A 12,425-nucleotide genomic window follows, 5' to 3' on the forward strand; every position below is an offset into this window, starting at 1 on the left:
TATATCATGCTGCTGATATCATGCTGCTGATTTATATCATGCTGCTGTGTTCATTCATCATCTGCTCACACAGACTCATGTTCGTGCTGCTGTTGAGTGTGTTGCTTTTGTACAACTAGTTCTTAGTGTATTCTTAGTTCATATCTTAGATCTTATTGTTCTTTAACATGTTATACTTTTGTTGGGTAACTGGGACCCTGTGTACACAATTTTGTTCCACCTCATGTACCTCATGTGGTGCGAATGACAAATAAAGAACCTTGACCTTGAACAAAATTTAATGAAACTTTCCTGAAATAATCACTGAAAATAAATCTATAACTGATTAACCAACAGAGCCAGTCTAATCTACGATGGTTTGTGACCTTAGAAAACAAACATGTCTATAATTCTGTCAAATATAAGAAATAAAATAAAATTCAATAAAATCTGGTGTTTGTTGTAGCCTGAAGTTTTTCCATGACAAAGACTTAAGTGCTACACATTGTGTAGGACCTTTGCCTGTTTGTTAGCAAAATATCTGATGAACCACTGGATAAAACTTTCAGAAAGTAAACCCTTGATGTCCATGTTTAAGTAATTACCTTTTAGAGTCCATAATTCATAATAGCTGCCACAACTAATCAGGATTAGCAAACAGAAAGATGGCTGTCACTCCATTTTACAGAGAATGAGCTAAAATTTGATATACTGAAGCTGAGAGTTATTATCAACACATCAATGTCCAGTCAGGTCATCTGGATGGTTTCTTTTGTTGCTGAGACATTTCGTTCTTCATCCGAAGGGCTTCTTCATTCTGAGGTGCAACCAAACAAACTGAATCCTACAAACCACTCACTCCCAGAGTGGAACCAACAGTTTGCTGGTGATAAGATGGACTCCGGGGCCTGCCCTCTCCCCCGTCACCTCCTCTAAAGCATGCCAGACTGAAGAAGTCCTTCGGATGAAGGAAGAAACGTCTCAGCAACAAAATAAACCGTCCAGATGACCTGATTGAACATTGCTGGATTTATATCTGGATAACTGAACATGAACTTTGGTGTTTGGAACCACTTTGGCATGGCTGCCTTAGATGAGTTGATGGGGTAGAAGGCAGGCCCCGGAGGCCATCTTGTCACCAGCAAACTGTTTTTTTTCTACTCTGGAAGTGAGCGGTTTGTAAGATTCAGTTTGGTTTGGTGGCTCCTCAGCTTGAAGAAGTCCTTTGGATGAAGGACGAAACGTCTCAGCAGCAAAAGAAACCATCCAGATGACCTGACTGGACATTGTTAGATTCATACCTGGATTAATGAGCATGAACTATCAGCACAGTCTGAGCATGACACCCCATGATGTCACATGAACTTTAAAACCAGTGGAAAATTAATGTGGTTAGTATTATATACTTGATCTCACTGCTCCAGCTGCTGTAAAGATCAATTCATTACAAGACTAAAATTATTTCAGGTAAAACTGAGTGTTACAGACAAATCAAATACAAAATGCACACAATCCAACCCCCACCACTCTACTGAAGACCTGATGACTGCACTGTAACTCTCCTTTGAAGCTGAGACACTTTATGAAAGCTTGTTTATCAGCTCGTTAATCCTGTTTTCTGAACATTTTTTTTACAACCTGAAGAGCAGTAATGCGAATGGTGTGCTTAGCTTCAGGCCAGAGCAATGCTTGATCCAGGGATAAGAGACATGTCCTCATTCCAGGAGGAAACACGTTAACCCTTTCAAAGCCTCCGGTCATGATACATGACACCAAAGGTGCTGAACTCAGCCTTATAATTTAAAAAGATTTGCAGCTGTGTGTATTCCCGAGTCACTCACTGCTTAACCTCGTCTCCCAAAGTTGGGTCATTTTTCTGTATTTACCTCAAATTACATCTCTTTTTACCATTCATCACTTTTGATAGAATTCCTGATGTGTGTTAATGCAGAAGAGACCAATCAGTGCATGAACATGCCCGATTATCTCTCTAATGATTTTGTCATGGTTACTGGTAAAAGTCCATGATTGAATCAAAGTGCCAAACTATTGTGAATATCCATTCTTCTTCAAAGCTTATTTCCAGCTCCATGTGTAATTTATAACACACAACAACCAGCAAATTGAAATCAATAACAGGATGTCTACAAGACAATCTGTAAAGTTTTAGCACCAAACTGAAGGAGTAGTTCTACAGAACAATGATAAGAAACTGTTAGGCGGTCTGTGAACCTGAGGTTGAACTCTAGTCAATGTTTTTCTATTAGCTACATTGCTTTTCTTTGACCAGTCACTCATGTTTGAATAGAAGTGAATATAGGAAACACATGGATGGGGTTTGAAAATGACACATTTCAGGACACACTTATGGCTTTGAATCGTGAGGCCTTCCAGTTTTTCAAAAAGCACAGATTGTATTGTAAAGTGCTTTGAGTATCTTGGTTAGAAAGAAAGTTACTATATTAATACAGTCCATTTACTATATCTACTTAATATTCCACCACCAGGTTTCCTCATCATCCATTCTCTGTTCAGATGAAACAACAAGTTCCTTCCTACCTGTCTCTCTAATTATTATTACTGCAGTAGTCCATTCATGTGGGAACTCTTTCTTACCATCCAGAACCTGTAACAGCTCCTCTCTGAATTTCTCACAACATTCTTCCTTCTTCAGCTTCCACCTTTTGATTTTTTTTCTCTGATTTTACCCTTTTTCTCTTCTTCACAACAACAGTCATTCTACACACAACCATCCGATGCTCTCCGGCCACACTCTCCCCTGTCACAACCGTACAGTCTCCAATCTCCCTCAGGTTTCCTCTTCTACACAGAATGTAGTCGACCTGCGTACTCCTTCCTCCACTCTTATAAGTCATCTATGTTCCTCCCTCTTGGAAACACATGTTGACTACAGCCATTTCCATTCTCTTGGCAAAATCCACCACCATCTGTCCTTCCTGGTTTCTTTCCTTGACACCAAATCAACCCATCACTTCCTCATCCCCTCTGTTTCCTTCACCAACATGTCCATTCAGGTCTGCTCTGATCACCACTCTCTCCTCCCTGGGAATATTCTCCATCACTTCATCCAGTTCCTTCCAAAATGTATCTTTCTCCTCTAAATCACATCCAACTTGTTGAACATAACCACCAACAACGTTAGCATCAGACCTTCTACCTTCAGACACATGACCCTATCTGACTCGCTTCACCTCTACTACATTTTTTGCCAACTCCTCCTTCAGGCCCCCCCTCCATTTCTCTTTCTATCCACACCATGATAAAACAGTTTGAACCCTGCTCCAATGCTGCAAGCCTTGCTGCCCTTCCACTTGGTCTCTTGAACACATAAAACATCTACCTTCCTTCTCTGCATCATGTCATCCAGCTCTTTACCTTTGCCCGTCATTGTCTCCACATTTAGAATAGCCACCCTCAGTCCTACATTCTTGACTTTCCTCTTCTCCCTCTGTCTCTTGACACATTTCCCTCCTTGTGGTCTTTGACTAACAGTAGCACAACTTTTGCCGGCACCCTGTTTGTCAACAGCACTGGTCGTTCTTAACCCGGGCCTTGCTTTGATGAACTCACAATTAATATTGGCACAAGTGTTTTACGTCAGATGCCCTTCCTGACTCAACCCTCATCATTTATGGGCTTGGGACCGGCATAAGAGATACACTGGCTTGTGATATCTAGTAGCTGGTTTCATGTTAGGCTGATTGGTAACTCTAAATTGTCCCTAGGTGAGAGTGCAAGTGTGAATGATTGTCTTATTTTGTCTCCGTGTGTCCCTGTAATGGACTTGCAACCTGTCCAGGGTGTCCCCCGCCTTTCACACAGTGACTGCTGGATATGGGCACCAGTGACTCCCTCAACCCGAAAAGGAAGTGGGTAACGATAATGGATGGATGATATCATAAGGGTATGATCTGTCCTGATGGGCATGAATAGGCCTGGGCCAATTTATTGCCCTCATTACAAATTTATACCCCAGAATATAAATAGTATACCATACCATAGTATACCTGGGATATAATGTAGCCTAGGCCCTTTTAACTGCAGTTATAATCTGGATGGGGGTATACCATGGCCTGTTACACCAGGAACTGGCAAGCTAAGTGCCCTGAACTCACCTACCACCAAACTCACTTTGACCCCAATCGTTACATTTTCCACTACCTTTGGTGGGTCTACATGGAGGCTTGTGGCTGCCCTGGACTGAGCCCACACAAGTTGTAGGTGCCATACTTAGCCACCAGGTGCTTACCAACAAGATCCCTGCCAAAGTAGTCTCCATGATCATGGAATACTCAAATATTTAAGGTATTTTTGAATAAGCTTTTGTCTTTTTTTTTTTTTACAGAAACAAATCTACTGACAAATATCAACTAAATATCCAATTTTATCATAAGCAAATATTAAGAATTATATAAATTAGCTCTAGCGTTTATTTTGACATTCCTGCTTTGGTTTGCAATAAATAATCTGGAAGTGCATCTTTAAAAAAAGGTTGGATTTTTGGACAAAACCTAAATTGAACACCGTCTATCACAGTGCGCTGATTCATAATTGGCTGCAACTACCACACACACCACTGCACCCTGTATTCACTGGTTAACTGGACATCATTAACTTCATGCAGACTCTCTCATTGGTACATTTTCATCTTTAAATCACTTCTTGGTCTGCTGCCTTCATACATCTCCTCCTACATGTCACTTCCGTCAGTGCAGCTGCAGCGTGCACTCTCAGGACATTATTACATGCAGTGTTCCCTCAGTGAGGACTGAACTAGACAAAGGGACTTCTACTCCACTCCTGTTTCCTGGAATATCTTACAAAAAGATCCGAAGCTCTCGACCTTGACCTCTCTAAGGGATTTTAAACAGCTGCTAATTTCATGTCAAAAACCAACGCAGACATTTTCCTGTTTTTAGTATTTTACATCGCTTCATAATGTACCGGTAGCTTTTTTGTTTCGCTTAATATAATTTCTTCTATTTACTTTTCATTTTACCGGTATATGCTTTTTATAAGATTGTCTGTACCTCATCGGTGTTCTTTGTTTAAAACAGGTCTCTCTTGTAAATGAGTCCTGGAGGCTCACTGAGACTAAACTGTATTAATAAAGGTTGAATGGAAAAATAACAGAAAGGAAACTGCCCTTCAGTTGCGTCCCGTCTCTGGAACCACTGACTTGATGTAACTAGATTAGTTTGATCGTTTTGTAATCCTTTAATTATGCAGGTAGAACACAGCTCTGAATAACTTACACGTATATTTCCAAATGTACAACTGTACAGCAATTTAAAACACCTCTCTTACACGGGGTAATAGGAATAACACAACTTGCATGCTTTTGTAAAGTAATTTATTTCAATATAGTAACTTTATGAAACATTCACCTTTTTGTCTTTACCTTATCACAGCACTTCTGCTAACATTCGGCTGATGTGCAGAAAACAATGTATTTAGTTGTTTTAGTACATGTAAACCATCAAAAATACATGTTTAAACTGTAGTATCATTAGAGAAAGAAGTACCGGTACTAAAGTAACAGAGTAGAGTACAAATGCAGTTTCAGATTGGCTGAGTCCTTCTTCTTTTAAACGACCGGAGTTTGTTTAGTTATTTTCACTGAAAAACAGATTTATCAGCTGTTCTTATGCAGGAGATAGATGAATGCTTGCTGTAGTTTGAAGCTAAACATGATTTGAGCCACGAGCAGCCACAGAAATAGAAACAATTGACCAGAACAGAATTGTATTTATATATTAAAATTAATTTACTTACAACAGAAAACCCTAGAACATCATTAGGAAAAAAGGTAGGAAAAGTGTGTGTTTTTTTTTTTTTTTGTAGTTATAGGCATACAAAATCAATGTGTTGCATAAAATAAATAAATAAATAAAATGAAAAATGGCAGCGTGCCATGCAGGAAACAATCATATCAGGGACAAATTCCACCACTACTGTAAAAAAAAAAAAAAACACAAAAAAAATCACAAAGATAAAAACGAAGCTGACAAATGTGCCTCTATGCTCCAGTGAATCTTTAAGTGGCTGAACAGCATGAGAATGAGCTTTTAACAGAAATACCGGGCGGGGGTGGAAGACAAGAGGACTCATTGCAGAAGAGTTGAATTACCGTATCACTGAGGAGCAATGAGTAAAAAAGCTGCTTGGAACCAGCAGTGCATCCATCAACCGGTGAAGAGCGGTGTTGAAATGTGGATATTTCTGAGTCCACAGACACCACAGACCAGTAAACGAAGAGGAGGAGGCAACACATGTTTAGACCGCAAACATCTTGTAAAGCAAAATTAAACCTGGACAAAAAAATCTTTGGTCAATGTTTCTGTGAACAAACAAAACAAATTCAAGATGGAAAAAACTCAACACACACAAGGAACTAAAGTATTTGAATTCTGGCAGTAAAGAGTCTAAAAGCCAACACTTCCTCGAGCCATGCAGTATCCCAGTTTATTCTGGTTTCCAAGGAAAGACATGGCGCCCACGTAGGCCTCGATGTAGATCGGCTGCTGAAGGACCAGGACCCCGTTGGCTTTCCCAGGAACTGGCTTTAGGGTGTGGGCTTTCAGTGCTGCATCTTTAAGCTGCTCTGCAAATTTCTGGATCTGCGACACAACGATCAGAAATGCAGGAGTTCATGAACTATGCTGGGGGTTGGCAATAAGCTAAAATTTCTAACATGACCTTTATCATCACCGTACGCGATGAGCTATTTATGAAAGCTTCAACCTGCTGGGAAAATATTTTTCCTGACGAGCCACAGTGTGGTGCAGAGTGAGAGCACAGAGAGGAGGTGGAGGAAATGTCTCACCTGTTACTACTGATTCAGTTAGAAATCATAACCAGACATGGCATCATGGCTTTGAACAAAAACTTAAAAGCAAGAATAACCGTGAATAAGCACAGATGGAGAAAATGGAGTAGGAGGGGTGAAAGTCCATAAAGCCCATCTGGTGCTTAATGATGCACAGACAGAAATCAGATGTGAGCTCAGAAAAGTACAGGAGGAATCTGACACAGATATATTTTACTAAAACAATTTTACAATTTAAATAAGTACCAGTGTTTCCCCTAGTTTACTTGCCTTGGCAGGGCGCTCATACCTTCCTCAATTTTAGTTGGGGGGTGGGGGTTTAGACTGTGTTGTGCATGCTGTTTATACTGACAGTTTTGGAGCAGGGGTGTGGGGTGTAGACGGATCAGCACGAGGGAAACTGAGCACTGTAGCTTTGTAGCGCGTTTGTATGTATGGGCCGCTAGTTTAGCACTACATAAGTGCCGGGGTGGGGGTGTTTCGGTAGGCAGGGCACTCAGTTCTGTTGACAGGGCGGGGCGCCCTGCTTGTATGATGGCAGGGGAAACACAGAGTATATTTGTTTGTAGCACAGGTGGTAGAGCTGCCACCTCTCAGCGAGAAGGTTGCTGTATCCATCCTGGACGGAGGCCTGTCGGGGTGGAGTTTGCATGTTCTTTCCGTGCATGTGTGGGTTTTCTCCCGGTTCTCCAGTTTCCTCCCACAGACCAAAAACATGCACGTTAGACTGATTGATAACTTTAAATTGTCCCTAGATGAGAGAGAAAGAGAGAATGGTTGTTTGTCTCGTTTGTCTCTGTGTCCCTGCGATGGACTGGAGACCAGTCAAGGGTGTCCCCGTGACCTGAAAAGGAAGAAGTGGGTACAGATAATGGATGGATATTTGTTTAATGTTGTTGCCAATCTGTTGATTTTTGAATGTTAATCAGCTGACCAGTTATTTCCACCAGTTGATCAGTGGGAAATTCACTTTAAAGTGGCTTCATTTGGACAAGTTCTTAGGAAACCTGTTCGTTTTATTACCACATATTTGTCTGTTGTCCGTCTCATGTTGTATACATCATTTGAAGGTAACCAGCGGTACGCCAATGTCCCCTGCCGCTGAGGGATTTGAATAGTGAATGTTTGTATTTTTTGAGGTGAGTTTTTCTGGACAGGAATTGAACAGGGAAAATGCACCTTAGTGTTTTTGGTGCAAGATGTTCAAGTGGGTAGGAGTTGCACTGTGTAGAAGAACAGAGGAAGGTTTAATTGTTTTGGCTCGTCCCAGGCGATGGATCCTTGTGAACAGTGGAAGTGATTTTCTCCATCACCAGGAGCAAAGGCAGAGCTAGAGGGAATAATCTTTGGCCACACCAATCATTTGAGGAAACTATACTTTTAAGCAACATACAAAAAACAGACAGCATAGTTTTCTCAAATGACAGGGGCGGTCGGTCTACATACGTGTATGGCAGTGGCCATCTTTGATTTAGATGTGGACACCCAATTTTCAATAGTGACCTTTCTTATTCCTACATGCAGCTACACCAAAATTAAATTCTGCACATTGCTTTTCATATTATCCAGCCCACAAGGTGAGTGACAAGGAACAATAAGTGCATCTTAACCACAGGCACAGGCTCTTTTTTATTTGCTATGGAGAACAAACACAGGCGAATTTTATTGATGACATTCTGAATGCAGAGATACCACGACAAGATTCTTAATCCGATTGTTGTGCCATTCATCCACGACCATCACCTCATGTGCAGCAGGATTACTCATGGCCCCATTTTGCAAGGATATGTACACCATTCATGGAAGCTGAAAACATTCCAGTTCTTGCATGACCAGCATACTCACTGCATGTCACCCATTGATCATGTTTGGGATGCTCTGGATCAACGTATACAACTGCGTGCTCCAGTTCCTGACGATATCCAGCAACTTTGCACAGAAGAGCAGTGGACTAACGTTCCACAGGCCACAATGAACAACCTGATCCACTCTATGAAGGAGACGTGTTGCACTGCGTGAGGTGGTCACACCAGATACTGACCGGCTTTCTGATCCTCCCCGGACGCCCCGATAAAGTAAAACTGCACATTTATAGTGGCTTGTTATTGTGGCCAGCCTAAGGCACACCTGCACAATAATCATGCTGTTTACTCCTAAACCACAAAATTATTTAACAGGTGAAAGTTTTGTATAGCAAAAAATTATTTGATTACTACTACGAGAGTTAGTACAGGCTTAAAGTAAGTGAGTCTGAGTGGCAGTTTATATATTCAGATCATAAATTTAGTTCATGTATCCAGGTGAGTCAGTTCTGAGAGCTGAAAATGACAGAACGAATCAAATAGAAACACTTTTTGATGTCTAATTCCAGTAATACATTTTTCTGTGATGATTCATTCAACCACAGCAAGAATCCCATAACCTACATACAATAACTCAAGAGTACACCTCTCTCCTCCACCTGCATTAAAAAAAGCTGAAAAACAGAAGATTTAAAGCTAACACTTGATACGACAACTCTCTCTAGTTACAAATAATTTTCTCACTATCAGAGGAACTAAATAAACCTAAAACTGTCATTTAGTTACAAGTTGTTATGAGATACTGGACTTTTGAAAAAGAACTTGATCTAAACTGTTTACATTGACGTATGTGGATTTTTCACAGAAATCCCACAGAATGTTCACAGGAAGAAATGCTGAGCTACAAATTAATTATTTTCGCTGTCTATGAGATGTGACTGTGCTAAAGTTCATATTTTTCACAGCATCTACAACAAGAGTACCACAAGCAGCTCATTATATGTCCATGGACAAACTATTATATACAGTATTAATACAAGCAAAAAACCTTGTATAACTTTTGACCTTGATTTGTGACCTTGGCCCTGGAGCTGGAGTGATGAAAAGTGAACGCAACACGTTGTGTCGTGGTGGTACAAATGTGTATCCCATTTCCTTAAATTATCTTGAGCAGATCAGAAGTTATGGCTCAGAAAATAAAATAACTTGTTTTAACTTTGACCTTGATTTGTGACCTTTACCTTGGAACTGGGGCAGTGTTTACCATACCGTCATCCAAGGAGGGCTCCCCGCCGTCAACAGAACTGAGCGCTCCACCTACCAAAATGTCCTTCACCCACAAAGCCCTAGGGGAAACACTGCGGGGTGATGGAGTGTTCTGTCAAGTGATGGTGGATGTGTGTATGATTATCTTGATCAGATCAGAAGTGATGGGCAGGGCAAGGGAAAGTTTAGAGACAAATGGACGGAGACTATACCATAAAACCTTTTGACGGGCGTAAAAAATAAATAAAGAAACAAGAACCTCACTGGTGAGTGAACTTACATCACAGAGAGCAGCAAAGCTGTCATTGATGTTCCCTACAGGATGGTGAGTGAATGTTATAAAAGGGAAGTCGGTGGCAAATGGGTTCCATTTGGAGACAAAGGAGGGTTCTCTTAGCCGGTCCCAGAAGACACGCACCCCCTCTCCGTCTCTTCTGAAAACAAACACACACACAAAAGAAAAACGGTAAAATGACAACGTGTCCGTGTCAGGGACATGACAACATCTCAGCTTCATGTCACAGACGAGTTTCAGACCTCACTAATCGCACATGATAAGATCTTGTTTGATTTTCCTTTTTGAGTCGTGGAGGTCTAATGTTTGATGTTTCCACATCCAGATGCTTAAACTGCAGCTTTAAAATGTGAAACTGAGTAATATTATATAATTGGGTAATACATATTATGGCTGAGATGGTGTAGAGGTAGGGCAGCTGACTTGAGACCAGAGAGTCACCGGCTCGATTCCCCGCCATGCCCGCATGTCGTGGTGTCCCTGAGCAAGACACCTAATCTCTAACTGCTCCCCAGGCACCTACATAACTGTCCGCTGCTCCACCTGGATGTATCTCAGGTGTGATGGGTTAAATGCAGAGAACTAATTTCATCATAGTATGGAAACATGCACTGATGACAACACATATTCAATTCAATTCAGTTTATTTATAAAGCGCCAAATCACAACAAAGTTGTCTCAGGGCACTTTACAGGAACATTCACATAAAAGCCGATTAGTAAAGTTCTCTATCTAAGGAATCCAGCAGACAAGTTGAATATAGCACATAGTACTTTATTATTCTGTATTTATTTTAACACAAATGTTGTTTTGTCTTATTTTCTGGTTCACATATATATTTTTAAAAAGTATGAAAAAAAATTGGTTTTGTACAGAAAATTATACTGTAATTCTTTTACTGTTATTTGTACAAATACATGTCCAGTAACGTGAAGAACCTTCTTTTACAATGTACAAAAGTAAAACAAAGGGAGCAAACATCTGAATCCCCAAGTTAGAGAGTTAGAAAATTAGGAAACTAGAATCTGAAAACTTATTTTCTGGTATTTTCAGTTTGTGGGTTTGTTAGCATGACATTTATACTCAAATGTGTCACTTATTTCACACCAATTCACATTATTAAGATGAAAAAGAGAATTTTTAGAAGCCTGAAGGCAAAGTTGTCACTAATCTGTCCTCAGGGCAAATTCTTCATGTAGGACAATCTCACGTTGAGCAGGTTTAGAGGTGAACTACAGTCCACTGATCATATTCTTTCTTCAGCAGTTCATTATTATGTTACATTTAAAGTAAACACAGAAGGTTATATTGACAAAGCCCCAGGGTGATCCTTTCATTCATCCCAATGAAACCTCCAAATATTCCAGGATCTCATCTTTGAAATAATGCTGGTGCTGCTCTAAAGGTTTTTAAGGTCTTTGCAATTCTTTATTTACCGTACGCTCATTAAATGTGACCTAGATCGGATTTGTCTGAGAATAGAATAACTATGATGAAAACAGTTTTTTCACTGCTCAAAAGATGCAGGTCACAAAGTTCAACACACGTCTGGAAAAACACACTACCTTTGTGAAGACTACTTAACATCCATCCATCCATTATCTTTTACCCGCTTCTTCCATTTTGGGTCATGGGGGTCGCCGGTGCCCATGTCCAGCAATCACTGTGCGAGGGGCGGGGGACACCCTGGACAGGTCTCCAGTCCATCACAGGGACACATAGAGACAAACGAGACAAACAACCATTCACTCTCTCACTCACACCTAGGGACAATTTATCCTGATGCATGCTCAATAATCCAGGTAGAAAAATCTAAAAAAGTTAAATCTGGTCCTCTGGACATTCAAAAAAACAAAACAAAGCAAATCAACAAAAAATGTAGAAACGTTTCGTCTCTCATCCAAGAGAATTCTTCAGTCTGAGGTGCTGTATTCAGCTCAGTCTCTTAAATAGCACCTTCTCAGAGTGGATCAACCAGTTTAGCTGCTGACAACCAAAACCAGCTGATCACATGCTCAAGAAGGACCATCAGCCTAACAATGGATCATTAGCACACTGATGGCTGTTTACTATTCACAGAGGGCTGAGTGATACTAGCAATCACAGCATTGTAAGAGGGGGACAGTTGAACCCGGAGGCCTCCACCCCTGTTTAATGATGGACGATTTCTTTTCACAAAGATGGCCTCCTTTACTCCTCTCTCAAACCATCGTTCCTCTCTGTCCAGGATGTG

General features: G+C 40.7%; 1 protein-coding gene across 1 annotated transcript in view; it reads right to left on the reverse strand.

The window, feature by feature from the left end:
* Positions 1 to 5,336: 5,336 nt before the first annotated feature.
* LOC119407533 (tumor protein p63-regulated gene 1-like protein) overlaps positions 5,337 to 12,425 on the reverse strand; it is a 102,951-nt gene continuing 95,862 nt past the window's right edge. The window contains exons 3-4 of the mRNA XM_037674355.1: positions 10,178 to 10,331; positions 5,337 to 6,620 (exon numbers count right to left, since the gene is read on the reverse strand). Of these exons, the coding sequence (XP_037530283.1) occupies positions 6,426 to 6,620; positions 10,178 to 10,331 (349 nt within the window). The 3' untranslated portion in view covers positions 5,337 to 6,425. The remainder of the gene's footprint in view (positions 6,621 to 10,177; positions 10,332 to 12,425) is intronic.

The sequence above is a fragment of the Nematolebias whitei genome, chromosome 3, assembly GCF_014905685.2.
Source record: "Nematolebias whitei isolate Nwh7 chromosome 3, NemWhi1, whole genome shotgun sequence".
Taxonomy (NCBI): domain Eukaryota; kingdom Metazoa; phylum Chordata; class Actinopteri; order Cyprinodontiformes; family Rivulidae; genus Nematolebias; species Nematolebias whitei.